Source organism: Opisthorchis viverrini, assembly GCF_000715545.1.
Source record: "Opisthorchis viverrini unplaced genomic scaffold opera_v5_587, whole genome shotgun sequence".
NCBI classification, from domain to species: Eukaryota; Metazoa; Platyhelminthes; class Trematoda; order Opisthorchiida; family Opisthorchiidae; genus Opisthorchis; species Opisthorchis viverrini.
This window is the reverse complement of record NW_008752245.1, coordinates 64,463-79,775: the sequence shown is the minus strand read 5'-3', so window position 1 is coordinate 79,775 and position 15,313 is coordinate 64,463. Positions and strand designations below refer to the sequence as shown.

General features: G+C 41.3%; 1 protein-coding gene across 1 annotated transcript; it reads right to left on the bottom strand.

Annotated features, from left to right (window-relative positions):
• Window positions 1-11,433: 11,433 nt before the first annotated feature.
• Window positions 11,434-12,766, bottom strand: T265_11787 (hypothetical protein; the record flags this gene model as incomplete). Its single annotated transcript, XM_009178547.1, has 2 exons — window positions 11,434-11,534; window positions 12,520-12,766. 2 exons carry the CDS (start codon window positions 12,725-12,727, stop codon window positions 11,434-11,436), a joined length of 309 nt encoding a protein of 102 aa, XP_009176811.1.
• Window positions 12,767-15,313: the final 2,547 nt, after the last annotated feature.

Sequence of the window (15,313 nt, the reverse complement as noted above, 5' to 3'; positions counted from 1 at the left end):
CAAAGACATGAACGGCACAAGTTGAGAAAAGTAATTTATTACCCCCTCTATATTTTTAGCGAAAAACTTATTTAAAAGATTGCCCACGGATTCTCGAGACACCGAGTCATCCATGTGAGGCGCATAAAGTGACATCTACACCAGTGCTGTATAAATTTTTAGTAAATACTCACATGACAGATGAATAAACGTCAGGAGCAATAAAGTACGGTGCCACATCTTTTCTATTGCAGATTCTTAGTCAACTGTCAGCGCCCCAGGCTTTATGTGACATTTGTAAAAAGAATAGCAAGATCAACCAATAAAAACTGCACAGGTTTGTCCTTGTTCCGTATATTGCTCTTAAGCAAAAGTGTAAACATTCAGCGCTTGGCAGTTGTTGAACATCCTGAAACTCACCTGACTGAAAAACATCACAGGTCTCTTCAACACAGTGTCTCACACTGCCGCGTGCATTATCGCCCAATGCACCTTAGGTAGTTTATCAAAGGACAAATCAATAACAAGCTAACACTGGAAAGCGCAGAGCTGTATAAGTAATTAGGAGCTTGCTTGCAGCGCAGTAAAACCCAGTTTATTCATCTTCGGTTTGAACCTATTCATAAGGACACAAGACTCAGTAGAGTACACTCATTTTTCTGTGAATGAAGTGAAGGTTATCTCAAATTGGGGGTGAAATCTTTAGATAAAGATTGCTCTGAAGAAACGAAACGCCTACTGGTCCACATCTGTGCCAATGTCCAGACATAGATAAGTAGAATTAAACAGGACACCTAAGGAAAGTCAAACTCTGGGTTCTGTACATGTGCTGAAATAGATGAACTTAGGAAGACAACGGAATAACTTTGGCAAACCGAGTCAGAAAGTCTGCCAATGGGCACAACTACTCGACTTCCGGCGTGTGAAAATTCTCTCGGTTTCGGTCTCATGTGGACTGTGGATAGCAGGACCCCTTCGTTTGCCAATGGACAAGTGTAGTTCAACGAACACTTGGTCAACTGTCAATTACAGCTGATAATTACGCGCCTCCAAAAAACAAGCTACCAGCTAACATCTACTCAACGTTCCACCATACGACCTGGTGTAAATGCTCGTCAGCGTGAACTGTTTTTAAAGTATACGAAGTATAAACTATGCGCTAGTACGCTCATAAATGTTTTCTAAGTTGAGTTGGGCCTATTCGGATGGTGAGGAACCCTAAACCCAATTTCGATGCATCGCTTGCTGTTTCTGCTCCAACTGCCTTGAGCCTTCGGCGCATGTATCGGATGAATGGAGTTTTCATGTATCGCAACCGATATTCTTGCGGTACCATTTGAAGATGTGCCCCGTACTGGTGAATGATCCATACTTAGTACTTTAAACCAGAATCGTGTTAATTTTCCGGGCACACTATCACAGGCTCACTCCATTCGGTGCAAACAATTGAAAGTTCATAACTCTACCAAACAACCGCTCATAACTAGTCGTTTTCAGCCTTCATGGGAGATCTTGTGTTCGTCAATGGGTACATACTTGGGCGATGCACACTGTTGATCATTTGCAGCAGGGCAGTAACATTCTGGAAACTCACGGGTACATTTATAAAACGCAAAGAGAAAACAAGGGAGATTGAGTCAAAAAAACATAAAATACGTCATTCTCGAATAAGCTTGTGAGAGGAAGTTGTTTGTACACCAAACCAATTTTTAAAAAATCTTTCAATTTTCTTTTGAGCATAGATTTGTGCGCCACTTAGATGAACCCTGATGACCTGTGCAAAGGTAATCGTTTGAGTCGTCAGCCCTGATCAGTTTTAGGGTAATGGGTGGACATCTTGGAGGAAATGCCGTTTGTTTATGACGTGATCGGTTTCGTCTGGGTGCGACGAACCAACACTTGAGCTGTCCCTTCAATAATGGACAACGCATTGGATTCTCCCCCCTTACTCTCTGTTACAACTACTTAATTATATTGAGAAAATATAATGACTAGTATAAGGTTGTGATTGATCGCACATCGAATCTGGTTGTAGGGCTTGACAATTTTTTCGAATGAATTCGGTCAGCTTGGAAAGAATTAAAGCTTAGACGCAGATAAGAGACCATGTAAGTCACACAAATAAAGTATCTAAGCCTTCTGGAGGGTAGCTCATCAACCATGTCTTCCTTAATTGACAAACATATTTAGGCCTTTTTTCAGCCGAATTTTGTTTAGTTCTCACTTCTATGTTTCAGACATTTTAGTTTCTCCTGTTGGCAGTCGGGAGAACCAATCTTTTCTGAACATTTATTCAAACGTCTAATGAAATCCCACTTGTGTTGCAAAGGAAAAAGTTAATGAATCCAATATACTAGCGAGTCCAATCTTTTTCTGCGAGCACTCCGCTGTGTAATACTAACAATATTTGGAACAACAAGACTTTTTTCGTTCCGCGACTTACACCAACATCCTTATTGATGCACACAACAAAATTACGAACATGACCCACTGGTTCGAAGAATGGGACGTTGGAAACCTTTTCCCCAAAGCCGAAAGAGAAAACTCGACGGCAATTACCCTCAACTATCGGGCTGCTGAACGGAATGGGGCCTATTCTCTAATATTTGAGCAGATTTTCTCTTTTAATTGGCTCAACCAGGCTAGCCAGCCATTTTTCCAATGTGCGTTTGAGGGGACTGAACACATCCAGGATACGCCTGAGAAATGGATTGGGTTAGGGAACATTTGGGAGTCTATACAGTCGGGGGCTCAAATGCTCTACACTGCTGATTATTGACTATTTAAGCTATCGTAATATTTTAAAACCCCTTTTCTATCACTTGCATCCGAGTTTCCTTTTCCTCACGCTTAAATACGCTCATTGGCAATAATTCATCTGATCATTATAGTCAAATTCATCTACACTTTTCCTTCCTTATCAGGCGTAGTGGAAAGAAAGATATGGTCATTCAACTGCAAGAGGTTTGGTGCACTCTTTTTAAAAGCTCTTTGTGTCCGGGCTTGTGAGCAACATTACGGTTAAAAGAATTTGCTCAAGTCGACCTTAGCTAACACTAGTTGAGACATCTGAATTTCCAGCTTTAACCTCAAGCTCAAGTTGACCAGTATTATGGTGGTGACAAAACTTGAGGCCCAGGGAAAATGCCCCCAGTGTCAACAACAAAACTGAATGACAACTTTTGTGATTAGGTGAAGAATTTATGCATGGCATAAAGAAGATTAGCTAGCTGAATACCTTCTTTCTCTCGCACCAGTCAGGTTCTCAACAACGAGTCGGAAATACACATTGAATGAATGTTAAAGCTGTCACTGAGTGCACAGGTCATCGAAATCCAAAACCCATGAATCTGGGCATGGATTGGCTTCAAACGGTCGACAACTAGGTGACTGAAATTTCCGATTCATCTCACACTACTAGTTAAGGTTTGAGTAGTTCAGAATGAAGAAAGATTCCTGTGATGCGTGAGTCTTCAGTCTAAGAAGGCAGCTGGTTAACACGTAATAGCGTTATTTGAATCCCGTAGTTCAAGAATTAACACCTGTCAAGAGAACGGAAAAGGAAGTGAACAAAGCCTGTTTTCTGTGATCGTCCCTCTTGGCTGATACATCACAATTTCTATGGTAGCAGAAATCACGTGGAAAAGATTGAAACCGGGGCTAAATACACTTTGGATAAATAGAAATCAAAGGAACGGGGGTCGACAATGTGCCACGGAATCAGGTAAGTGACGTCCATGTCAGACAGACTTGTGGGACCGGATGTTTCGTAGGCCAGTACAAGTTTAGAGGTCGCACAAGTTTCTTTTGGATGCAAAGTTGCGGATCCAGCAGTCGGATTTCAATGGTCTCTGCGACCGGTAGTAGTCTGGATCGTACCAGTCGTGATCGGTTCACGGGTATCCGATATATGATAGTAAAGGCTTGCTCCTTGTCTATGACACGACTAGTTTCGGCTAAATGTGATGCAATTAACAGCTGCTTGTCTTATCCTTATGCGAGTTGATCACGCAACTGGATCATCGCTCGTGGTCAAACAGTGGATTACTCAACAGCTGTCTGGTAATCAGCAGGCTGCAGTCTGTATAGTGGTACAATTCGCAATGAACCCTAGTAAACATTAAGTAAGTGTAAATTGATTTTCGGCTTTCGGTAATAGTTAACTGCAACAGCTGGAAGAAACCTTGAAATAGCCACAGATACAGAGCAGGTGTATAAGACTCTGCCAGCAAATTGTTTTGGAATTGACTGATGTAATAGTTAAACAGCTGGAAGAAACCTTGAAATAGCCACAGATACAGAGCAGGTGTATAAGACTCTGCCAGCAAATTGTTTTGGAATTAAATTAACAGTAATGCAGTCTCATCTTGTGCGGATAAACTCGCAACTTAAGGCTGGGGAAAGCGGAGTCAGCGTGCGTCTGACCAAAAATACGCACCTCTAAACTTTCGGCTAACGTATGCACAGACAAAATATCGCACACGGTCAGCTAGTCATCGCTTCAGTTAATTTCCTGTAAGGGTTTCCGGGTTCAGAAGTTTATGTAAAAAGGTTGTCATATTGGTCATTTCTTGGCCACCATGGTAGTTTCTGTGATGAAGATAACTCATTCTATCAAACTCTAAAAAATCCTATGATGGGTCCACCCAAAACGTTCACTACATTAGTACGAGAAAGAAAGCAACCTGAACAAATTCAAAAGCCATAGAATCTTTTCGAATAATGAGTAATCATTAGTTGCTGCCCTACTTGAAATTTCTGTGACTGTTCCCATCTACCGTTTGGACAACCAAGCCTTGGATAGTGACACAGAAACCTCACTTCGCTGGTCAGATGAGATTTCAGTTGAAAATTTCTAAAATTCTCCATCCTGCAACCAGTCTGTGAGTAAAGCAGGAAACGAATGATATCACGAGATGAGTGGAACTTCCATCTGAACATTTGTGATCCGAAGAACCAGTCAGCAAGTGGCCATGCGATGTACCTTCTGTGATTGTACGCGGAACAGCAGTATATACTGTCCAAGTGAGAGCCAATCACTTTTGTTCAGCCGCTCGTTTCCAAGCGGTTATACGTTCAACCACAGGCCGGAGGATTGTGAGTTTGTAACCTTGTGCGTCTGGTGGGATGCGTATTTTGATAAATTGGATAAAAAAGATGGGAAAGCGACGCAAAGCTTATCGGCTTTTCAGCATAGATTAGCTTCAATGACAGAATGAAGCTTACGTTGAAGCACTCAATTCTGTCTGATTTTCAAACCTGATTGATTTGCCCACTTCAAGAAACAGGACGCCATGAAAGCGTCGGTCATACGAGAAACGACGAAGCTCACAGGGCATGTATGGTTGGTGTAACTGATCAAATTTGCTGGTGGCAAGTGAGCACACGCCGAGACGAATATCGTTACATTTCAGCAGAGTGGAGACAAAATGTCTTATGAACGATAAGCTGAAACGACTTCTGACCAGAAAATCTGGCAAATACTAAGGTGTTAAAGAAGCACATTTACCTAGACTTTTCTAAATGCAGAAATTTAAGATTTTTTAGGAGTTAAGTGACTTAATTATAACTAGACAGCTACAAATGCGCACGAAATAAAACTGGCTCGCTCAGGTTTACAGTCATATGAAATTTAGGACGGGTAGAAATTTTGCTCGGATCCTGGAAATTGATCAGGAAGCGACTTCGGTTTGGTTTCGTAAGCTCATATCATTAAACTAAATTGCTGTTGTCCAAATAGTCCCAAAAACGTTCATTACAAATTATCTGTTTGAATTTGCACGACTGCGATTGATTCGGTATCTGATTGTTCTTTTGTGACCTGTCAGATAGCCGTCTTTTGTTTTTGGCGCTCCGGCTGCTTGTCTGAATGTTTGACTAAAATATATCGAACTTGCTGGTTGAATGATCCTGGCTTGCGTTAACCTCCAATAATACACTCTGGAATACTGAGATGACTGGTCGGCGGAAATCGAAACGGAATCAGATGGCTATTGGTTCTTGAGAATTGTCGGTGACTGAGTGAATAATATATGCTTCACTTTTTGCCCCAAACTCACAATGGTTGAATCTAACTATTTTGATCCCCAGATATACGACGATTTTGTCAGATCTCAGCCAATTAAACTCAGCCATTTGCCCTAAGACGTGACCGTGCATCCCGAAAAAAGACTGTCCAGTGAACGCCTGTTTCCAAAATGACTTATTCAGCGAACACCAGAAAGAAAATGATGGATTCCGCTGCATCATTTTATTGTGATACTCAGTACACAACCTAGATCTTCTTTAAACGAAGTCGAAAATTCTACGCGCTTTTTATGAATTGTGCACTGTGTTGTATATTTGACCGCATATATCCACTCATTAGGATCTGAGCAGAACAATCTGTACTAATTTCTTACAGCGATGAATGGAAACTTGGGAGAACCTAAGGGTCATCCGAGGTCTGATATTGGTTGGTGGAAACGTGTTTTTGGTTCTCAAACCGAGTTTTGCAGTTGTAACATCTTACTGCTGAATAAGCGGTACTGCCGTTGTAGCCAGATAGCATTGGTTTGTACAAAGGTACTTTAAGCAGCTGTGGTCCCTCTGATAACATAGATTTTGATGCCACAACAAAACTTAGCCTAATCGGGGTAAATCCGATAGGCTCGACTGAACAAGGACACCGCTGTTCATAACTTCGTCCTGAATTGTAAATCCTAAAATCCAAGCATGTGTGCTTGAAAAATTAACTGTTATCAGCCAGCCAGTAAGGAGGACATAGTTCCAAGGTGAACCCTGTAGGCAAATGATGGCGCTAAAAATACTTGCATTTTATCACAAGGTTTTTGTTGTGCTGCGGAAAATCTATACAAAGATTTCATCATACATGATGTATGATACATCGTAAAGTTGACTAGTAACCCTGACTGTATCTGTGCTCCAGTTTTGTCGTGTTATATATCTGCTCTACCTAAACTACAAAACTGCTGTCAGGCTGACCCTAATTCTTTCTGAGAACTATGTAACAGGAAGAACAGCGAGTTATTTACCACACAGGAAAACCGGTGAGCAACTCTTAGAAGCCTAAAGCATTTTGAGACGTCAAAGTTTTATTTTCTTCCAAGGATATTTACGGGTTATTTGGCATACTCTGTTTTTGAAGTGAAGTCTTCACACTGCTCCTATGTAAGGATTTCCAGGTGCACAGAAAGCACACGGAAGATTTTGATGATCTCGAGTGATTCAGATATTTTAAACGAGGACTCTTTGTTTGGTTTAATTCAACCCGTGTTGAAGAGCAGAGAATGGCTGTAGAGCTGTTTCGGCCTTGTTATGAATCACCAATTTTGCGTATCTTGTGGATCTCGTGTCCGAAAAACATACTTCTCGAATTCTGAAGGGTAATTCATGTGTTGAATTCCCTTTGTCGCTTCGTGAGATGCGCGCTTCCTATCATTCTCAAGAGACCCAGAGCTTTAGCCTTGGCTTATTGCCAAACACTTTAAGAGAGTCACTGATAGCATATTATCCAGTCGTCTCACTCAATGTTTTCTCGAGAAGAGATATAGTTGAAGGATCGTCCGATCGTTTACACATGAGATAATCATTGACTGTCCCGCTGCTTTAACAAGCACTTCCGAAGAGGATGACGGCATAACCAAAACAAACTTGGTGGACATGAATTTGTGCGCATCAGGGCTAACGTTGACGGAGAAAAAAGTCACAGTTCCGGTTGTTTTGTTATCTCGACTGGACAACCACTCACAATTGAATGCCAATCCCAGATGGCAGCATGTCAACTCGATTGCTGACGAAACGGTTTCAGTCAAATTGCCCAAACCAGCGAACGGACCGATGACTTTCTATGGCGCCTGAGCTACAAACGTTCTCTTTAAACTTCACGGTTTAAAAGAGCATAATGTGGATGGCTGTTTTATTACCCGATAAATAGCATTTTATGCGCATCTACGAGCTGGTGTTTATTAACTGTGGAAGTGAAGCCAGCAACCTGTTAATAAGGCCGTTGCGCTTTTCCTTACAACTGGAAACGTGTGTTGATATAGCAAGGCATCCGGGAGGAAATCCCGGTCTGGTTTGTTATGTCATATTACTGATTGGTGCTCAAACGCAAGCAAGCCCATTGCACGGATCCTTCGTACCTTAGTCCTTCCAGAGAAGTTCATTTGTGGCACAAATTCATCCAACGCGGTTTTAGTAAAGCAGCCTACTTTGCTGCTGTTCGGCTTTAGGTAAACCCAAATTTAGAAAAAATGGTAGAAAAATTCCCACTTTGGATATTGGGCAATGACAGAAAAAAGGATTGTGATAACTGGCGGATGAGAACTCGGAAAAAGCTAATCCAACTCTAAAACAGCCCAGTTTTTAACATAAAGAGTACCAGAGATAAAATGGTGGAGTGAGTCGGTGAGCTACTGTGGACAGTTGCGTTGGCCTCCGTTTCAAACCAAATGTTTCATAGAGGGGAGAAAGACATAAGAGATCTGTGACAAACGTCAAAGAAATATGGAGAGTATACGTGAACATTTGCGAACAAATGTAGACGCACCTAACAAGTAGTACAGAGAACAAACACATGTAGATTATCAGGCGCAGACAGTACCGCGGAATATGCGTGCGAGCTGCGTGGGTTTATTGCATGGTGAATGACAACTACACTAATGTGGGATTTCCGTATAAGTTCTGGTCTTTCGTTGTATTTTGCTGGCTGAGCATCATATCTTAAAGATTCCCCCTTTCTCTACTTGTGGAAAATTTTGCAAAGCTTGAAAGAAATAGTTCCAAGATAATCTTTTAGCGTAATCACAACAGTCACATGGCTCCCCCAACTCGGTAACGGCTTACAAGCTCCATACAACCATACGTTCAAGTTATTCACCGAACTGGTCGCAAATGAGGAACTACAGCGTAAGATTCAATTAAATATTTCGATTGTGATGCCCCCGGACGAGTTACACAAAACCACCACATTCGGGTTAGCAAATAACATTTTCTTAATATATTTCAACACTTCTGATTCTGCTACGAACGGTAATCCCGCGAATGGTTTTGCTTATGCTCGGTTTCCCGAGGTAAGGGTTGCGTCCGGGCTCAAGTCAGCTCCACAATGCATTTGGTCGACAAGCCCTAGCCAGTGGACTAAATCCAGGCGCTGGAAAACTATATTTTCGTTCATGGAAGACTCAACTGAATCTCTTCTTTGTGATATTATCCAACTGAATGGGACGCACAAAAGCTATCTGTTGTTTTATTTGGCAACCACCGCACTTATTACATTCCACCTTCGACCCCTAGATCTAATATTCTACATGTGTACAGGCAGGTGCATGTGCACTGATTTAGAATAGGTATTAAAGGGTATTTTTAGCATTAGTAATTTATGAAGACCCGGCTCGAATAATGTATCAGCTAGCTCATTTATACTTCAAAACATTTATCCTTATGTAGACAAAACAAAACCAGTGGTGAAGACAAATTGTCAGAATACCGTACATAAAAAAGGAAATGGATAAATAATCGTCACATTTCGGATGATATACAACAGAAAGTGCAGCATTAGGGGAGACAACTGTGTTATACATGACTTAACCTAGCCAGGGGAGAACCAAGTTAGAATGATCAGACGGAATTTTGCATGACCTAAAACATTAGCAGTGTGTTAGGCAGGCTCCTCCCACAAGCAGTGCTCAAAATCTTAAGTCGTCTTTTGAGTAAAAAACAAGTAAATTGGAGTTTTCAGCTTCTCTGAATGAAGAATCTGCACTAGGAAACAATTCTTCAATAGCTGACTTACTGTACACGGTCCGAGATCTAGAAAGCTGTGCAAGTTCTTGAAGGTTCCATGGAAAACTAATCATTCTCCTTCATTTTGAGTCATTCAGTAAACCCACACATTTCGTGTAATTGCAGTTCCGATAAGGACAAATCTGACTACATCATGTGAGTAGTTTCTGTGATTAAAACTTGCGCCTTCCTTGTGAACATTCTGTGTGGGTGAACTTGATGCAAACTTACAAAAGTATCAGATGGACCTTGTTCCAGTTTTCACTCGTACTCATGAAACACCGCGTTTTTATTGCCTGAGAATCAGTTAATAGTCTGACTGTGATATAGCCCCATTCTTCCTCCTTTCTCAGACTGAAAAAACAAAGATGTTCCCAGCAGCGAAGAGGCATTTGTTGAGGGTGCACAACGATGGTTCTATTGTGCGTGGTACCTGGATAGACACTAGCTCCTCTCTAAATCATATCAGATTCTCAAGTTAGGTCTACCCGTTAACAGCGACTTGATTTGCAAGAAGTTGGTGCTTCCAAATCGTCCGATTTGATATTCATGCACAAATCAAGTGTGATGGGATCTCAGGAACCCTAGGTAACTAACAGATTATACGAACGTTTAATCTGGTTGTTGTTAACGGTTTTGTCGAAGAAGCTCCGGCCCTCTCAGAGATAAGATAAAAAAGAAAGTGGTGGATATAAAATAGACCGCATTGTTTACAGATTGTACTGTCGCGCAGCGAGGCAACTTTTGTAAAAGATTGAGGTGGCAACAAATGAACTAATATTGAAGCAGTCAACAAAGCTGCACTGTTAGCTTTCACACAGCAAATCTTTTAAAAATGCAATAATGTCACTTTAAGATGCAACAAACCAAAACAGTATATTACCAGTCACCGTGAATAATATTCTGGTCGCTGAAGGGAAGCTGCGCATTGTTTCATAACCAGAAACGTGGTTTTGTTTCCCCTGAAATGAAAGCATCCGTATATATAATCCTGAGAAAGTTGAGGCCTGGGAGAATCCTTCACGTCAAATGTTGTGATATGAGAATACATTACGACCCCTATAGCTAATCATTTTACGAGGATGAACGTCTCAACGAACTGAGGTTTACAGGGCTGAGAAAATCAGCTCAAAAATTCCAACACATTTTCCTGACACAATGAAGTAGTATGTAGTTAACTAACATTAGCCAATATAGGTGGTGCAGTTGTGCAAACTTTGGTGGCTCAATCACAAACGTCTCATCATCAGCCGTCTACCGCCCGATCGCCGGGCTCTGTAAGGAGACCCACTTCTCCCGCAGCGAATTTCACACCTTTGGTAAAGGTAAGAGGTCCGAATTCAAACTACCTTACTGAACGATAAGCATTGTCTTAGGCTACCAGAAATTGCGAATAATTTCCGAATGGTCTACCTTTTGCTAACTGGGATACCAAATACAGATGCATACCTTTACTTACAGGTAATATTTTCTTAACTAAATGGAGTTCCATTTGAATGTTCTCCTAATTATTTCGCTAAAAAAGCGAACGAGCGATCGGCCCATTGTTTTAGCTAAACATGGTGTGTTATAAATTGATATCATTGTGCGGCTTTGAGTTCAATGAATGAAACATACTAGGTCGAGCGACAAATGGGTCATTTTGTTAACTTGCCTGCGTGTTTCCTTTCAGAATACCAGCGACAACAAATTGTTTACTAGTATGAAGGCCAGGAATACTGTCAGCCACTTGCAAATGCCGTTGTTGTTCGCTGCACCAATCTTGAATACTGTGAAATTAAAGGGCAGCAAATTTAAGCAACATAGTAGGCACGTAATCACTGACTGTTCTCAAACTAAAACCAATCTTTATCCTCTGCAAAATATTCCAATAGATAAGGCACAGCGAGCCTCGCTTGGTTAATTTTAGTTTTCTCAGTAAGCCTGGAGTCAGGTGGGTGTAAACAAAATACTGCACTTTACTACTGTACCCTCATTTGTAGCTATTTTTGTATCCGCCGTTGCAACTGACCGTCACAAACACGAGAACCCAGCAGGTTCACGCGTTATTTTCCAAAAGAATTGCGCCACTCCACTGGGTATCCGAAATTGAAATGTCTTCTGGCTATCGGTGGCTATCGGTTGATTTTGTTAAACAATCCAGTCCACGATTGATTGTCGACTCAATCCTCTTCATCCCTCAAAAAACCTGTAATCTACCAAACTATCAAGGAAACACCAAAAGTTGTGTGCCAGTTAGATCGAAAAATCATCTTGAACTTTACTATATATTCATTTTAAAGCAAAACCATTCTCCGTTCCTCTGGTAACAAAAAGATGAACTCAATAAAGCGACCCTCGACCATTAGGCTAGGCGGACGTTGGATGTATACTGGTGACGGAACGTTACTAACAGACGCAAACGCTACCAACGTGCGTCGCCATGTCACCTTGGTTACTTGGATTTCATCTGTTAGTAGACGGCATAATTATCAGACTAAACAGAAGGATGTAGACCAAGACAACAGAGCAGAAATCATGGTACCAACACGAGATATGCGCCGGAATATTGTATTCAGTGGCGTAGAACGGAAAATTTCATGCGAAAACTCAGGCTTGATGAAAACCATCTGCAAAACCCAAGTGTCTCGGGATGACAATGACGTAGGTTTCGGTTTCCACTAATAAATTTACAACAGTAATTTTTATTGTACCCGTGGAAGGAGTAAAATTTGTAGCCCGACGGTTTAGTGTGGACGGTTAAGTCTTACTTACCGAAAGCCCTTGCATTCGCCCCGATTCGAAACTGCTTTTTCGGTTTGTAAGCCACCACCAGAGAACTTATCGTTTCTGTCAAAGCCGTTCCCTCGTACTTCACATCGTATGATTTCAGCTCATCTAGCGGCAGGCGCATGTGAAGATTTGCGAAGACTTCTCCACTGCTATCAGTGTGTGCCTTGTCCATGGAACAAGTGACATTCATGTAACGGAGCTTCTCGTGTGTTCTGAATGCGGCCGTTGTCTAGAAAAGGAAACAGTGATAAGTGTCCTCTTCCTTTTAAAAAAACGTTTCCCTCACGAGCACAAAATTAAATGGGACAAACTCAGATATAGGGTAAACGTTTCTGACTGATTTTTAAGTACGTATTGGTCGTTCTTAGGTGGATGTTATGGAGTGAAGATTTCCTTTGATGTTGTGGTTTTACAATTTTAGTCAGACTACATTAAAGAATGATTGAAATGGCCGGCGTAATATTTCTTAAAAAGGAAGGAACATGGTTGCGTTAAAAATCAAAACTGATGTAAATTTGATCGCAAAAACTCGACTGTGTATGTTTATTTTTTAACAGAGGTAGCTTAATACTCTCCGTGCTATGATATCATTCGTGATCTGTGGAAACCAAACAGAATATCCGAAAGTACTTCCTGTCAACCAAACAGAATATCCGAAAGTACTTCCCTCCGAGACGTTTTTTTCATACAATTAAACGTTTACATGTCATGTTCAAATATTTTGTTTTCTCACGACCAGCATTCCACCTTATGGAATGTGAAACTACTTAGCTTCTAAACTGGATCTGAAGCGGTCCGCGTCTGAAATCACAAAGTCAAGGATGTCTATTTTACGTTGAGAATGTCCTGTTTTCTCTTTCATTTCTCCAGTTTATTTCGCTTATTATTTGCTTATATTGTAGGCAATATATTCCCAAATGATAGCTAAATCACGAGGCTGACATCTGGAGTGAGTTTATTGGCCGGAAGTGGCTCAATCACAAGACGTCGATGAATAGCGTGCAAATAAACATCAGTTTGTCTAAAGTTAATTTGATTTCCTGTGAAAGAAAGGGATGTCAATTGCAACCGGAGAGAAAAATGGATAATCGCTAGCTAAGATGCAACCATTTTACTTTCATATCAATCGAGAACTCGGTTGGTGTGGGTACGTGGTCCCACAAACGACTTCGGCCTTAGTTAAAAAAAACCTAGCGGATATAGGCAAAGATCTCATGAAAGCCATATTTTTCCAGGGTGGCCGATGGTGTTTATCTTTTATTAGAGTCAAAAGCATTGGTGGAGCCCAACAAATAATCCACAGACCGCAGGCAGGAACCGGAAACCGTTAGGCATGCATATTCCCGTTGACATATCAGTGTCAAACTCCACAAAATGAAAGTTTTCTTGTCCCTAGGAAGGGGTTAGTCACGTGGACACAGCGGTTATTCAACGTTGTATCGGGATTCTTTTTTGGCATACAGTAAAGCTTTGGATCGAGAAGTGCGGGGGCCAATCTCATTGGAATTCGCTAGTTTAAGTGAACCAAGTCAAATCTCTTCGACGCTCTATGACCGAATGACATCCTCCACTTGGGTACGGAAACGTTTTGTTGTCGTAAACTACGGCATTCGGCAATCCACAATTAGCTTTTGTGCATAGGGGGCAAAGCTGAATATACCTCAAACTCAGATGTCGTCAGAAACTACATGGTTTTGCGCCATTTTTGGCCATCGGATCCGCAATGTGAGTCACACCATCCTCCCAAAGTCACTTCTAAGCTCATACAACACAACACACATGTTGTTAGCCACATTACAAACAGTTCCACGCCTAATTTCGACCCTTAGCAACCTTTCTCAGGTATATCTCACCATTACCTTTCATCATTCGCACACCCCAACCGAATCAAACCTTCGAGTACCCAAAAAGGCTGGTGTGGCTTGGATTTTGAGATGAGGTTGTTCGAAGAAGCTATTTTGACTACTCCTAGCTAGGTCTAGTTGGAAAAATCCTATTCCCGATAACCAAAACTGAGTGGCATTCGTCCTCAAACTGGTTCATTTGTTTGAAACAGCACATTATCGGCATCTTTGGTGGACTTTTCAGAGTGATCCCATATCACATTGAAATAAGCGAAATCAAAATGCGCGCGTGTCAACCAAAGTTTAACGAACCAAACGCATGTTCGAAGACAAAAGTGGATCACTTAAAGAGGAATCAAAATGTCATCATCATTTCAAGTTGAGCTTCTGGAGCAAGGTCATTTGAGTGTAAAGTGAGCTGCAGTCATACGGTCATGAATTCCTCGCTGGTAGCTAGACAAACTAACTGAGTCTGTGTTTCTGACCCGCTCAAGACGATCAACGGAGGTGACATTGAAGCCACACAACCGTTCTGGACGATGATTTTCGAAATACTTTGTTTCAGTGACCAGTTTAAATGTTACATGTTTAACGTTGGGTCCTTTCTATTTAATTGCAAGTGGGCTGATATCAAACACATGAAACAGAGTGACCCATCAGTCTATGCCTTAGTTCTGCTAACGTTATTTACCTAGTCAGACAAAGTTGTCGTATATCTGCCCTAAAATGGCTATCAGTTCCTTCTCGGATCATCCAACTGTCACTTTCACAGGCGATTTTTACTTCGTCTGATGCAGCTTAATTAGCATAAAGTTTGCAAAATTATTCGGGCCATTGACGTCCTACAATAGAAGTGGATGTTCTAATCCAACGGATAATGGGAAATCGGTGTTTAAAAGAATTCCAGTCTGAATTTCGACTACCACTGTCCT